Source organism: Saccostrea echinata, unplaced genomic scaffold, assembly GCF_033153115.1.
Source record: "Saccostrea echinata isolate AGI-Se365-2 ecotype Australia unplaced genomic scaffold, CSIRO_AGI_Sech_v1 ptg000033l, whole genome shotgun sequence".
In the NCBI taxonomy this organism is placed as follows: domain Eukaryota; kingdom Metazoa; phylum Mollusca; class Bivalvia; order Ostreida; family Ostreidae; genus Saccostrea; species Saccostrea echinata.
Window position 1 is genome coordinate 34,516,577 of NW_026889782.1, and position 12,810 is coordinate 34,529,386.

The window sequence follows — 12,810 nt, forward strand, 5'->3', positions numbered from 1 at the left end:
CACAGAAAGAAGGAGTTATTTCAAAAATGTAAGAATTAGGATTGGCACTATAAAGAAGGGTCAATTAAGCAGGCAAAACAAGCATCCATATTTTTTTTCTAGGCCTCCAGTTAATCGCAATTAGATTTTTTCTCAATCACTTTTAATCCACACTTAAATGTGTGTTTGGGCTGACACTGTCAAAAAACATGAATACAATTTCCTTACACATACATAAATACATGTATTAGCTACTATTAAAATCACGATTAGAATACACTCATTCCAAAATAGAAATAATTATTTTAAAGAATAAATAAAGTTAAATACTTCATAAATAATCTGAGATAAATAACTTAATGGCGATAGGTAAAACAAAGAAAATCAAATCAACCCCTCGGATACTAAATTATTTCAAGAAAATATTTTCATAATAGTAAATGTAGTGTACATGAATTAATAAATAGGCAGTGAGAAATTACTTGGCTGGTACATTTTTCAAACAAATGAAATTAATTTTCCTCTAGTTTATTAAAAAAAAATGTTCGCTTACAAAATTTTCTCACTTCGATTAAAAAGCTTTAATCTGTATCCAAAGGGGATGGAAACAATAACTATTTAAGGAGAACATTACAGTATTTAAAATTTTTTACAAACTTTGGAATTTCTAGGATGACGCGCGTCTTCATCTGCCTCCTGTGCTGTGGAGTCAGCTTTTTAACACGAGTTGCCTCAAGTTTATCTTTCAAGGCTCGAAACGAATCCTTCTGCCATGGCAGACGTCTGACACTAAAATGTCTAAACTCTCCATCTTCATCCACCTCAGATTCCTCTGATGACAGATACTCTGGGGTCATCACTTTCAGAAGCTTGTCTTTTTCCATGCCCTGCAAGGCCTCATCCTTGAGGGATTTTACAGCCTGTTTGAGTCTTGCAGCTCTCTGTAAAATTAATACAAGGATGTACTAGTGCCTTTACCATCCAAAATATTACAATGTGAGTTTATAAAATGAGAATTATATATGATTAGACAAAAGAACTACGCATGCTAACTCTCGATTCCCGCCTACATTTTACACCCATTTAATTCAATACTAATGGCAATTTGGCCATAAAATCTTTGTTGAATGCAAAGAGGAGTTCGATGGTAATTGATTAATAATTTTTATACCAGTGCAAAATAGTTAATTGCTCTTAATATGACGTCAATTTTAGAACACAAGTTTTCTTAATATTGTTATTTAGAGATATTATTTAACTCCTGAAAATGAATAGAAACTGACAAATATTAACACACATAAAAGGTTTCTATTTTGTTATGCTGTATCTGTCATTTCAATCAAAATCTCCGACCGATGACGTTATAACTGTTCAACAAGTAACTTGAGAATTGGTCATGTTGTGTAACGACAATTTGGCTAAAACGGCATGTAAAAAATACGTAAAAGGGGGTTTACAAGCAAATACTGTAAGTATTGTGTTATTCATGTTAAGTAAAAGTTTGTTAAACATGTATGCTAATTTATTTTCATCGATTATATCATCTATTGAAGACAGTCAGCTATTTACGTGTCCCGGTCGGCCTTTCCTCTGTTATTCGTGACAACAATAATGCTAAAAAACCAAAAAACAACAACACTAAGCTGGATACTTCAAAACATAAGTTTTGTACATATCGAAAGCTTACGTTCTATATTACTTGAAAAGTGCTGCTAGAATCCTGAGATAAACATGGTTTGAAGAAATATCTCGGGTTACTTGTATATAATGCAAAACATTGGATAAGGTTTCGTGCGAATATGTGGAATAATTATTTTCCCGACCGGATAGTGACAAATGATTTGAATGCTTCCTTAACATACCCGCGAAGCTTTAAAACTCCTCAAGAGCAGTAAAGCCATGATTAATCATATTTATATGGACGCATCCTCTAGTAATGTAGATTCCAATTTGTTCAAATCATGGGCCCCGGAGAGAGGGTGGGGCCACAACGATCAATTTTACTTTATAGGAATAAATAGCAGAAATCTTTAACATTTAAAAATCTTTCTCTCAAGATCAGTGAAGCCATGGAAGCATCCTCAGGAAGTGAAGATTCCAATTTGTTCAAATCATGACGCCCGGGGGTAGGGTGGGGCCAAAACGGACAATCAAAGTGTTTCATAGGAATACATAGGAGAAATCTCCTTCTCATGAACAGCAAAGCCATGATTGGTCATATTTATATTGAAGCATCCTCAAGTAGTATTAATTCAAGTTTGTTCAAATCATGACACCCGGGGGTGGGGGGGGGGGGTGGGGGTGGGGGTTGCACAATGGACGAGGAAAGTTTTAAAGTTTTACATAGAAGTATATTATGAAAAAATTTCTTCTCAAGAATAGTAAAGTCATGATTGGTCATATTTATATTGAAGCATCCTCAGGTAGTATAGATTCAAGTTTGTTCAAATCATAACCCCCGGGGGTAGGGTGGGAACACATTGGGTGAGCAAATTTATGCATAAGATTTTTCAAAAAAATCTTCTCAAGACCAGCAGAGTCATGATTGGTAATATTTATGAGAAGCATCATCAGGTAGTATAGATTCAGATTTGATAAAATCATGACCCGGTGGGGGTAGGGTGGAACCTTAATGAAAGTTCAATGAAAGTTATAGAGGAAAAAGGCACCGTTCGTCAAAGAAATGTGTATGCATTCTTAGTGTTGATTCAAGTTCGTTCAAATCATACCCATTTTTAGAGGTACACGTAGGTCGGGGCCATTTATGCATTTATACTCTTTAATACTGAACTAATTTCTGCTTTTTCCCTAGCCACAGTGCTCAGGTGCGCGATGTGGCCAATTGTTTATGAATTTAAAATAACAAAATCAGTTTATATTTTATTGCTTTATTACTAAAATCATGGAGTATAAATGTTGTGAGGAGGTCCATGGAACAGCCCCTTTAAGCTATACAAAAATCGACATTTTTAAAGCAATACACACTGTTTAGACTGCGGAAAACTACACATAGAATGGTCTAAATCAGTATTAGAATCTAAAGTCAAATATTTATATCAATTGTACATGTTTGATATGTGTTTCTGATCTGATATTTTTTGCCGAAGTTCATGCTTTATTGGAGAATAATGTCCGCGGCACTTCTTTGATCTCTGTAAGAACTCTAGTAGAATAGACAATAATAATGAAATAAAATTTCAATATTTTTGTCAAGCAGGGCCCACAGAAAGATAACCATTCTCATGGATGCTAATTTTATTCAGACTAAGAATTTTATTTAATAGAACACAAATGGTAATAAAAATGAAAATGTCCATTTCATGATCATTTGTTATCATTGACTCATAATTATGGTATTTCATTGGATTATCCTTTATTATGTCCCTTACGGTTTATAATTGTATTCTAATGTATTATCCATCCAATTCCTTTCATTATTCATCTGCACCTTTTAAGAAAAACAAAACCAATACAAAATATGAATCAACAACAAAACTTTATTTTCTACTCCTCATACCTGCGATTTCAGATTATAAAACATTAGCAAAAACGTAGAAATTTATAATGGGAATGAAAGATGTATACCTAGTGACGTCTAATTAACATCATTGTTTCCCGAATAGTTGACCCATTCTCTACTGTTGGATACCATGGATTGCCCCAGTTTGCCGGGAACCAGGGACCGTTAAGGAAGGCGTGGTGACAGAAACTAAACCACCAGCCTCCCCCATACAGAGCAGCACAGTTACCACTCCATCTGTCATTGGCTCTGTCTCGGGTCGTAAAGTACATCCCAGACAGATCGTGGTAACTAGGGTGACCAGTGTCTATCATACTGTCACCTGTAGAATTTAAAAATGAATTAAATTCAAAACTTAATTCAGTTCAAGGCATTTCATTGTCAATATTTAAATAGATAAAATGAATTACACATACCCAAGACAAGATTTTAAATAAGTTACATGAACTTTGAAATAATTTAAATGGACTTTTATACATAATAAAGGATGCCAAACAAGTTACATAGATTCTGAAATGATTTAAATGAATTGTACATACCTTACACAGGATTCAAATAAGTTACATAAACTTTGTACATGTAATAGCATTATATCATATGTTATGTAGATTCTATTTATTAATGAGGTGCATTCACATTCTTTTTTAAATATATTTCTTTAACTTAATTTTACTGCTCGATTCAAAACAATATTCCCATATCTTGAGTCAAATAGTCAACAAAAATGAATACTTCAAAATGATGTAAATAATAACATTTCAAAATTTTTAATGTCGCTTATCTCTTTCTAGATCTATAAATTATTTCTAACATATCCACATAATCTTGATATATGCTCTCTGACAATAGCTTATTGAGCCTAATGATACCAAATAGAATTAAATAATGAAAAAGCAATGGTTTTATGTTGAAGAATGTGACATATACAAAAGAAATTGGCTTATAAGAATCTTTGAAAAAAAGGTAAATCATTTACAAAAACAACTGCTGTAGCATGAAATATGTTAAATTATTGTTCTTTTTTTCAACGCAATAAATGATTTTCTCAGACCAAATTACCATTTATACGAATTTTTTGTAGCTACACAGGAAATGAGAAAGGCGGTGCCATTATTTTGAAATAACACACCTTGAAAATATTTTGACCTGATTTAAAAAAAAAAATATTGTTACAAACTGAGAGGAACAAAAAATCTATTCAAGTATAAGAAACAGAGGTTACATACATTTTGCTGGTGGTAGACATGACAATGGATTAAAATTGCCAGAGCCCTTTTTATTCATTAAGCATGTCTCTTTTTTACTAATATTTCCCCTCTTTCTCTTCTTCTCTTACACTCTATCTCTCTCACTTTCTTTGTATTGATAGTCACACATTTTACCTATTACTTACCCAAGGTTCCGGTAGCAGGCTCCCCAAGAGACAGTCTGTAGTTGTCTGATTCATCAGACACAGAAAACTGATGATAAAGTTCGTACAAAGTTGTGCCATTTTGTAATGTAATAGAGACGTAAAGGGATGAGTTTTTCCCCCTGGTTAGTTGATGAATGACGTCATTTCCTTCAATACGTAATTGTAAGAGTGTATTAGGTATTGAAAAAGTAAATATACGAGATTGTTCGAATATGTTAATTATTCCTAAGGTAAATATATACTTTTTTCATGATCGTAACTTGTAATGTAATAAATCAAAAATATAACTAGTGCTAATTGTAACGGGAACCGTTACAGATGTTCCCCAAAACGCCAATCTTCTATGGGCCTCATTCCCCACAAGCTTCAATAATGTAATCAATTCTTTTGAGACTTTGTTTCATGAGTATATTATCGAAAAACAATGCCGTTACAGTCCATTGAGTATAAGCCAATCAAATTTCAGCGCATGTACATGCCCATGTTTTCTAGGTACTTCACATGTCTTAGTCGTAAAGAGGCTCACAATAAATACCTATGTGTGAAATCTCAAAGATTTTCATTGAAAACTATGAGAGATACAGCCTTATCTGTATTAGCCAATCAGAATCCAACACAAGTGCATGCATGTTCTTGCATTTATTTTTGATAGCTGCATAATGTAAGAACCAATTATACCTATCTATGTTCTAAATTTTATTCTGTTTTGTTAAAAACTAAGAAAGTTAAGGCCATATGAAATTTAAGCTAATCAAATTGCAGCACACGTGCATGATTGTGTTTTCACGAGATATCATATATACATGTATGATATTGTAGAACCTCCTTATGTAGGACTATGTTTAAATTTCAAAGTATTTCATAAAAAAAAGAAAGATAATGATATTTTTGTTTCAGCCAATCAGAGCAAAGGACACGTGCATGCGCGTGAATTTAAGCTTATTTGACCATGTCATCTTGTCTACACTACTAAAATGTCTTTATATATTTTCAGTTTCAAAGCATTTATCAAAAAAATATAAAAGTTAAGGCTATATAAACTGTATAAGTCATTTCAAACATCGCACGCGCAGGCACGTGCATGCATGTGGGCGCAAAATGACCTTCAACAAGCGCATCTACAAGCAATAGCTTATGTCACCCCGAACTAAATTATAAGCTTTAATATTGTTCAATGCTTAAAGAAGTGGGTATTCGTAGACCCCCCCACCCCCAACATACACTTTCACACACAAGCGAAACAAGTTACGCTTGCTAGCTTTGGTCGAAACAAAGTTAAGGGAAGCGAAAGTCGAGTGACTTGCAAAGTCGTTCAAGGTTCAGGTCAAAATATGGCTGAAGCAAAATAATTCATGAATTTTCCTCTTCAATTCGGACATTTCCGCATTGGTCAGGGGCTGATTTTCTAAAGATTATGTGTAACCTTTCTTTGTTTAGCAGAATCATGAACATTTCCGGCGTGCTGATTGTTTTATCTATAGTTACCCACCTGCGGGAGCGGACCCAAGGATTTTCGATTAATAAAAATGATGGAAATTAAGTTTCAACAATTCGAAATATCATTGAATGAAATTATTCACATGCAAGTAATACATTCAAAAGAAAACGCAAAATACTAATGAATTCAGCTGACGATCGCTACTTAAAAAAATACATGTACTAAATATAATAATTATAAACTCTAGAGAAAAAACAGAAGAAGAATGAATGCTGGTAAAATATCAGATCACATCAGCTGCACTGAATTTTTTTCATGAAACCCTTAAGATCTTCACAATCAATTATATCTGCATATTCTACCTCGCAGTTTCGAAGGGGGGGGGGGTGTCTTGAAAATAGACATGTTAATTAACCATCATTTAGTAGTAATTATGAAGCCTTAGTATTTTGAAAACTTTATGATGAAGGGTTGTTTGTAATATGAAGGTAAAGGTCATTTTATTTAGAATTCAAGACATTAAACAAAAATTCATTTGTTAACAGTTAAAGAAAAATGACAGAGAGGAAAAAAGGGGGAGGGGATAATATATGTCAATGTCTTCTTTATTTGAAAGAACGTCAATTGAATTGCGCTCACAAGATATATACCATATACAATCCTTTTTATTTAATAGAACCTAATTGCTATGACAATATGAAGGTTTTCCGTGCCTTCTCATTCACCAGAGAAGTCATACATCTACACTTCATACTATGTGTATTACTTCAGTAGAGTCTACGTTAACTACATCAATGAAAATAAAATGAATAATTTGTAGAAATGAAATGTAATGAAATGTAAAAATGTCGGAGAAAAAAGTGGAAAAAATGATTTTTTTCAAAAGGAACTTTCATATTTGGATATTTTACTTGATAAAGACGTTAATGGTAATCTAACAACCAAGCTTTATGATAAACGTGATGACTTTAACTTTTCAATTGTCAACTTTCCTTACTTATGCAGCAATATACCTTCATCACCTGCAAACGGGGTTTATATCTCTCAGTTGATTCGATACGCAAGATCATGCTCTACTTATGCACAATTTTTAAAACGAGGTAAATTATTGACAAACAAGTTGATGAATGAAGAATATCAGCAGTCCCGTTTAAAATCATCATTTCGTTAGTTCTTTGGTCGATACAATGACCTTGTCAGCAAATATAAGAACAAGGTACGGTTTCAATACAAATCTTGCCCTGTGTTTTTCTTAAAAATAAAAGTGATGTAAAAAATTAAAACTCGTACTCTCTGAATCATTGAAATTCCATGCAGAAAGATCATACAAATCATTTTTCTCACATGACCTTCTAAATGCTGATTGTGACGTCATAAACTTGTGCATTTTCCCGTATTTTCTGAAAAAGTTGCAGAAGACACCAATTTTCAATGGAATTTTCTTTCAGAAAATATTGTCCACAGGCATCGCCCACAAAGATTTTGAGATATGTGATTTTTCAAAGAATTTTACACAACATATCAAAAAATTGAAGTGGGCGACGGCTGTGGACACTATTTTCTTAAGAAAAATAACTCTTGAAATGGGTCATTTTGAGGCTTTTTCTGTTTAAAATAGAGAAATGCATCAAATTAATGACTTCATATTTCCAGATTGGCACTCCTTCATGCCATATTCTTTCCTGATTCATCACAGTCATATATTCAACTAATATTTAAGCCAGTTTCGAAAGTTTTTGAAAACATTAAATTTTTAGGACACAATAAAGCTAAAACCGTACCTTCTTCTTTATCATTGAGTCAAATGCTGACTGACGTTTTTCATACTAATTGTTAGGCCTTTATTTAAACACTGAATTGTCGACGGATTTTCCCGTTATTTCCCGACAAGGAACACACGGCGGGTGTGACCGGTCGGCAGGGGATGCTCACTCCTCCATGGCACCTGATCCCACCTCTGATGTTTTGGAGGTCCTTGTTTGCTCTGCACCTATTTTGCAATGTTTAATGGACTTTTGAGCTTGAATACTGTTCGTTATCTCCATATATTTCATTCTGATAGTATACAATGGTCAAGTGACCGCGACTTTTCTTAAATCCTTTGTTCCTTACCTGGCTACAGCGACAAACTTTGAAAAAATGAAGTATTGTATGCACAACTAGGGTTGGTGAGTTTTATTTCTGTAAAGTTTCAAGAAGCTTTTGAAAACCATCTACGAGAACACTCAAGTACAAAGCTAAGGTGAACCACAATACGACTTCTAATTTAAATTTCTGTAAAGTTTCATCAAGATTGCCCAAGCCACCTCTAAGAAGGTATGTGAGCATAATACCTTTTTTCTGTTTTGTTTCTGTGGTAACTTTGTGTAGCCAATTCCAGATCAAAAAAAAAAAAAAAAAAAAAAAAAAAAAAAAAAAAAAAAAAAAATAGAAATCACTTTGACACAATGCAAGGAATCATTCATTTAAGTTTCAAAATGATTGCTTAGGCAGTTACTGAGAAAATCGAAGTTAAGGAATTTCTCTTGCCCCCTGTTCCCATGGCAACAATTGACAATTTGAAAATTTTAAATGTGAATCGCACAACTACAATTACTGATCATCATTTCTGTAAAGTTTTATTTATGAATACTCAAGGGGCCAGTGAGAAATTCTCCAGGACAAAATTCCTCACTTCTTTACGTTTTCATGGCAACGGTAGCCATTTTGAAACTGAAAGTATGCACTGCAGAAGTAAAACTAGTGATCGTCTTTTGTGGAAAGTTTCAGGAAGATTGTCCCAGCCAACTGCGAGAAAATCTCCGGACACAGTTTTTAGGCGTACAATAGCAATGTGTCGCCCGACTTCGTTCGGGGCCACATAACTAGACTCATGGCAACAAAAAGGTCTTCTGTTCTTCTATATTAATCTGTAAGAATACAAGTTTCGAGATTGTAACTCTCCAATGATGGAGGCGCAAAAAGTATCCATTTCAGCATGGAAGTGCGACAGGCTGTTGATGTACACAAACGTCAAATATATATAGCTAGTTCTTTTTAAATACATTTAATGTTATAGAAAGATGAAATTGTCAAGCACTGATGATTTTGATGAATTTATTGAGCTCTACTATACGTACAGACCCTGAATCGTGCTACTACCCCAAAAAAGCGTGTGACTTTCGTGCGCTTTTTGTTTCGTGCAAACCGTATAGCGTTTCGTGTAAACCGTGCAGCGTTTTGTGCAAACCGTGTAGCGTTTCGTGTAAACCGTGCAGCGTTTCGTGTAAGCTCCAAAGCGTTTCTTGCAAACTGTGTAGCGAGCGTGCGAGAAGCGTGTGACAAACGCGCGACTTCGCGTAAGAACCGTGTGAGAAACGTGCGACTTTCGTGTAAGAACCGTGTGAGAAACGTGCGACTTTCGTGCAAGAATCGTGTGAAAAACGTGTAGGATTCATTCGGAAGTCATTTTATTTTAATTATTGATATTGATGGATCAACATGTCATTCTGTGTTTGTAAGTAATATTATTCGGATAAATCATACCGGTGGTATAAAAAAAAAAATACGGAAACAACAAAATAAAACTACTCGGTAATGTATTATATAATTGTTTGTTTTTCTTTCTTTTTTATTTAAATAGAGATGGACAGAAAATGTGTTCAAAGTAATTAATTATATGCACATCAATTTAAAGGTATTTGATTCCATACATTTTTTAAAGGGATCAATACTGAGCATTTTTTTTAAAGAAAATTAATCAGGAGTCCAGTCTTGTCCTACGCATTCATTTATTTGAATCGCTTCACTATTTCACAATTATGGTATATAGAGGTTTCAAGAACATATCGGTAATTAATACAAAATAATAAATAGATAAGGCAGGCGTGAAAAATAAAATACAAAATTAAGAGCATTGCTAAAAATGTGATGTATGGGAATTCTAGGCCGAGGAGCACACTTAATTTATTTTCTTTATAAACGAACATAATTTACATAATTTTCTTATATTACAAGATTGTAATACAATTTATTTTAAAACGATGAGTCATTTATAGTCTTTTTATGCATAAAATTGGTTGATTAATAATTGTCATATAAATGAATTATAATTCACATGCATCTGCAAATACAGGGTTAATCATTTCCCGGGAGGGGGGGGGGGTCAAATAAAAACACAAACTGAGTTTTTGTTGTTAACAAGTGTTTTATAGATAATTTTCTTTTTAAAGAAACTTATTGCTTTTTTTCGGGGTGCATCCGAAAAATACTGGAATCTTCTTTACACTTCCAACACTCTGATCAAGGTCATTCACAACAGCGATCAGGGGCACCTCGTGCCGGGAACTGAAAACTTGTTCTGCTATTATCTCTTGTCAATCATACATGTAGCTAAGATGACACCGGACTATAATGATTGATTCTGATTCGTGAAATTAAATGGTTTTATTAGTATTCAATGGGTACAAAAAAATACCCGTGGATTTTATATCTTGAATTTATCTGTGAACAGTGAATTAATTTGCCAGTGTATTCGTGAATAAAAAATATATAGAAATAAACCTTGAATAACTATATATTAGTTGTTTTATTAATCACTCAGTTCTAGAGAATAATTTTTAGTTTTTAGGACATAGGACATGTACACATGTATATTGAATGTAACAAGCATTCTGAGAGTATTGTATTAGGAACACTAGTCCCCTACCGGCAAGTGTAATCTGGTTCCCGTTAAGAATTGAAAATGCCATAATTCCGTCATAATATGACGTAATATGACATAAAATAAACCTTGAATAACTATATATTGGTTGTTTTATTAATCACGCAGTTCTAGAGAATAATTTTTAGTTTTTAGGACATAGGACATGTACACATGTATATTGAATGTAACAAGCATTCTGAGAGTATTGTATTAGGAATGCTAGTCCCCTACCGGCAAGTGTAATCTGGTTCCCAATGAAGCGGGACGAAATGCAAACTTAATCTATAACTAATTAAAGTTAAGTCACATACCAAAAATCAGCTCAATATCTGAAAGCGTTATGAAGAAAATTGCGGAAAACCCCTAAAAATTAAAAGGCCGTAATTCCGTCAAAAATCAATGAAGCGGAACGAAATGCAAACTTGATTTGTAACTTATCAAGATACACTCACGTACCAAAAATCAGCTCAATATCTCCAAGCGTTAAGGAAAAAAGTGCGGAAAACCAAGTGAGACAGACTGACAGACAGACAGAGGGACAGACGGACAGACAGACAGACAGACAGACGGACGGACAGACTCAGAGGAAACCTATAGTCCCCTCCGGTTTCACCGGTAGTGGACTAATAAAAGCTACGACTATTGATTACATAATTATATTTTTTAATTGTCTAGACGGGCTTTGAAATCAAGGATTTTACAAGGTGGTGGGTATATTGTTTTTATTTGATAAATACAATGCCTGCCTCAAAAGAGAACTAAAGACTTACAATACCTATAACCTCCCTCCCCCGGCTTCTGTGTTATATAAAATTTTATGATGAATTAAAGTTAAACTCTGTAATGAAGCGATGTATTTATCATTCTGAATAAAGTGCATTTAATGAATTATATGTATCTGGATATCCTTTTTTTTTTCTTAGAACGGGAACTTGTTTCTATAATAATTTTTCCCCTTATGGTATACTCACTGAAACAATTCCCGTTATATTTAGGCATGTAAAGATTTGAAGATACAACAGTAAGATCTCGTTAATCTTCAACCCCCCCCCCTTCCCACCACCATCTTTCCTGCACAATGTGTTCCTGTTTGGTGTAGTGTACATATTATCTTTGCAAATTATAAACAGAACCTAATTTAATCCCAGGCCCATAGGAAGCAATTCCAGTTTTTTGGGGGCACGGCCATACATTTTCAGTTGGGGGGGGGGGGGCACTATCAACTTCCAAATATTCCTTGACAAGAAAAAAGAAAAGAAAAAAAAAAAGGTCATCAGACGTTGTGATAGTGAAATGAAAAAAAAAAAAAATTCTAGCGCTCTTCATAAAATATGCCTATGTGACATGTCTGTGTAATTTTCACAACAATAACTCAGACAAAACTTTAAAACATTCCTGAAATAAATATACGAGGGTTGTTCGAAAAGTTCGTGGACGATGTCAATCTTTGTTATACTACTTCCAAGAAATTTAAAATAAGCACAATATCATGTGTAAAAATATTTGTTTTGTTGATCTGTGAAATTTCATTTCAATGGATTTGATAGAAATTAATTTACTTCATTTTAAAATTAACATGTTTTGTAACCACGGCGCACACTTAGAAGCAATGTAACGTCAAAAACATAGCGTCAAGAATTTCTTAAAAATACTATCCCTATACATTCACACAGTTTAGTCCAATACCCACGTATTAAAAACCTTTTTCAATCACTTGACATTTATTTTTCTAACAATTGTTCTCATTTCATAATTTCCTTTGTTAATGTTTAATT

The 12,810-nt window shown here is 33.6% G+C and overlaps 2 protein-coding genes across 4 annotated transcripts in view; both read right to left on the minus strand.

Moving 5' to 3' along the window:
• Positions 1 to 356: 356 nt before the first annotated feature.
• On the minus strand, positions 357 to 1,880 carry LOC133198468 (uncharacterized). The gene is made up of 2 exons (XM_061334558.1): positions 1,842 to 1,880; positions 357 to 920 (listed from the first exon to the last, which is right to left on the minus strand). The coding sequence occupies exons 1-2, from the start codon at positions 1,878 to 1,880 to the stop codon at positions 594 to 596; spliced, it is 366 nt and encodes a 121-aa protein (XP_061190542.1). The 3' UTR covers positions 357 to 593.
• The window catches only part of LOC133199226 (fibrinogen-like protein 1), a 41,396-nt gene continuing 29,417 nt past the window's right edge, over positions 832 to 12,810 (minus strand). Inside the window, exons 4-7 of one of the 3 annotated variants that reach the window (XR_009722764.1) lie at positions 4,893 to 5,060; positions 3,565 to 3,821; positions 3,369 to 3,427; positions 832 to 920 (exon numbers count right to left, since the gene is read on the minus strand). Coding sequence is in view for 1 of the 3 variants with exons in the window: in XM_061335067.1 (XP_061191051.1) it covers positions 3,565 to 3,821; positions 4,893 to 5,060 (425 nt within the window). In the remaining 2 variants the exon portion in view is untranslated. Of the gene's footprint in view, positions 921 to 1,672; positions 3,143 to 3,368; positions 3,428 to 3,564; positions 3,822 to 4,892; positions 5,061 to 12,810 lie in introns of those variants that run through there. The other 2 variants (XR_009722765.1, XM_061335067.1) reach the window with 2 other exon arrangements.

Excerpts from the sequence above, each read along its gene's own strand:
- LOC133198468 (XM_061334558.1), bottom strand. The coding sequence starts at position 1,880 with ATGGCTTTACTGCTCTTGAGGAGTTTTAAAGCTTCGCGG. Across the intron at positions 921-1,841 it reads GGAGTTTTAAAGCTTCGCGG|AGAGCTGCAAGACTCAAACA; the intron begins GTATGTTAAGGA and ends TTAATTTTACAG.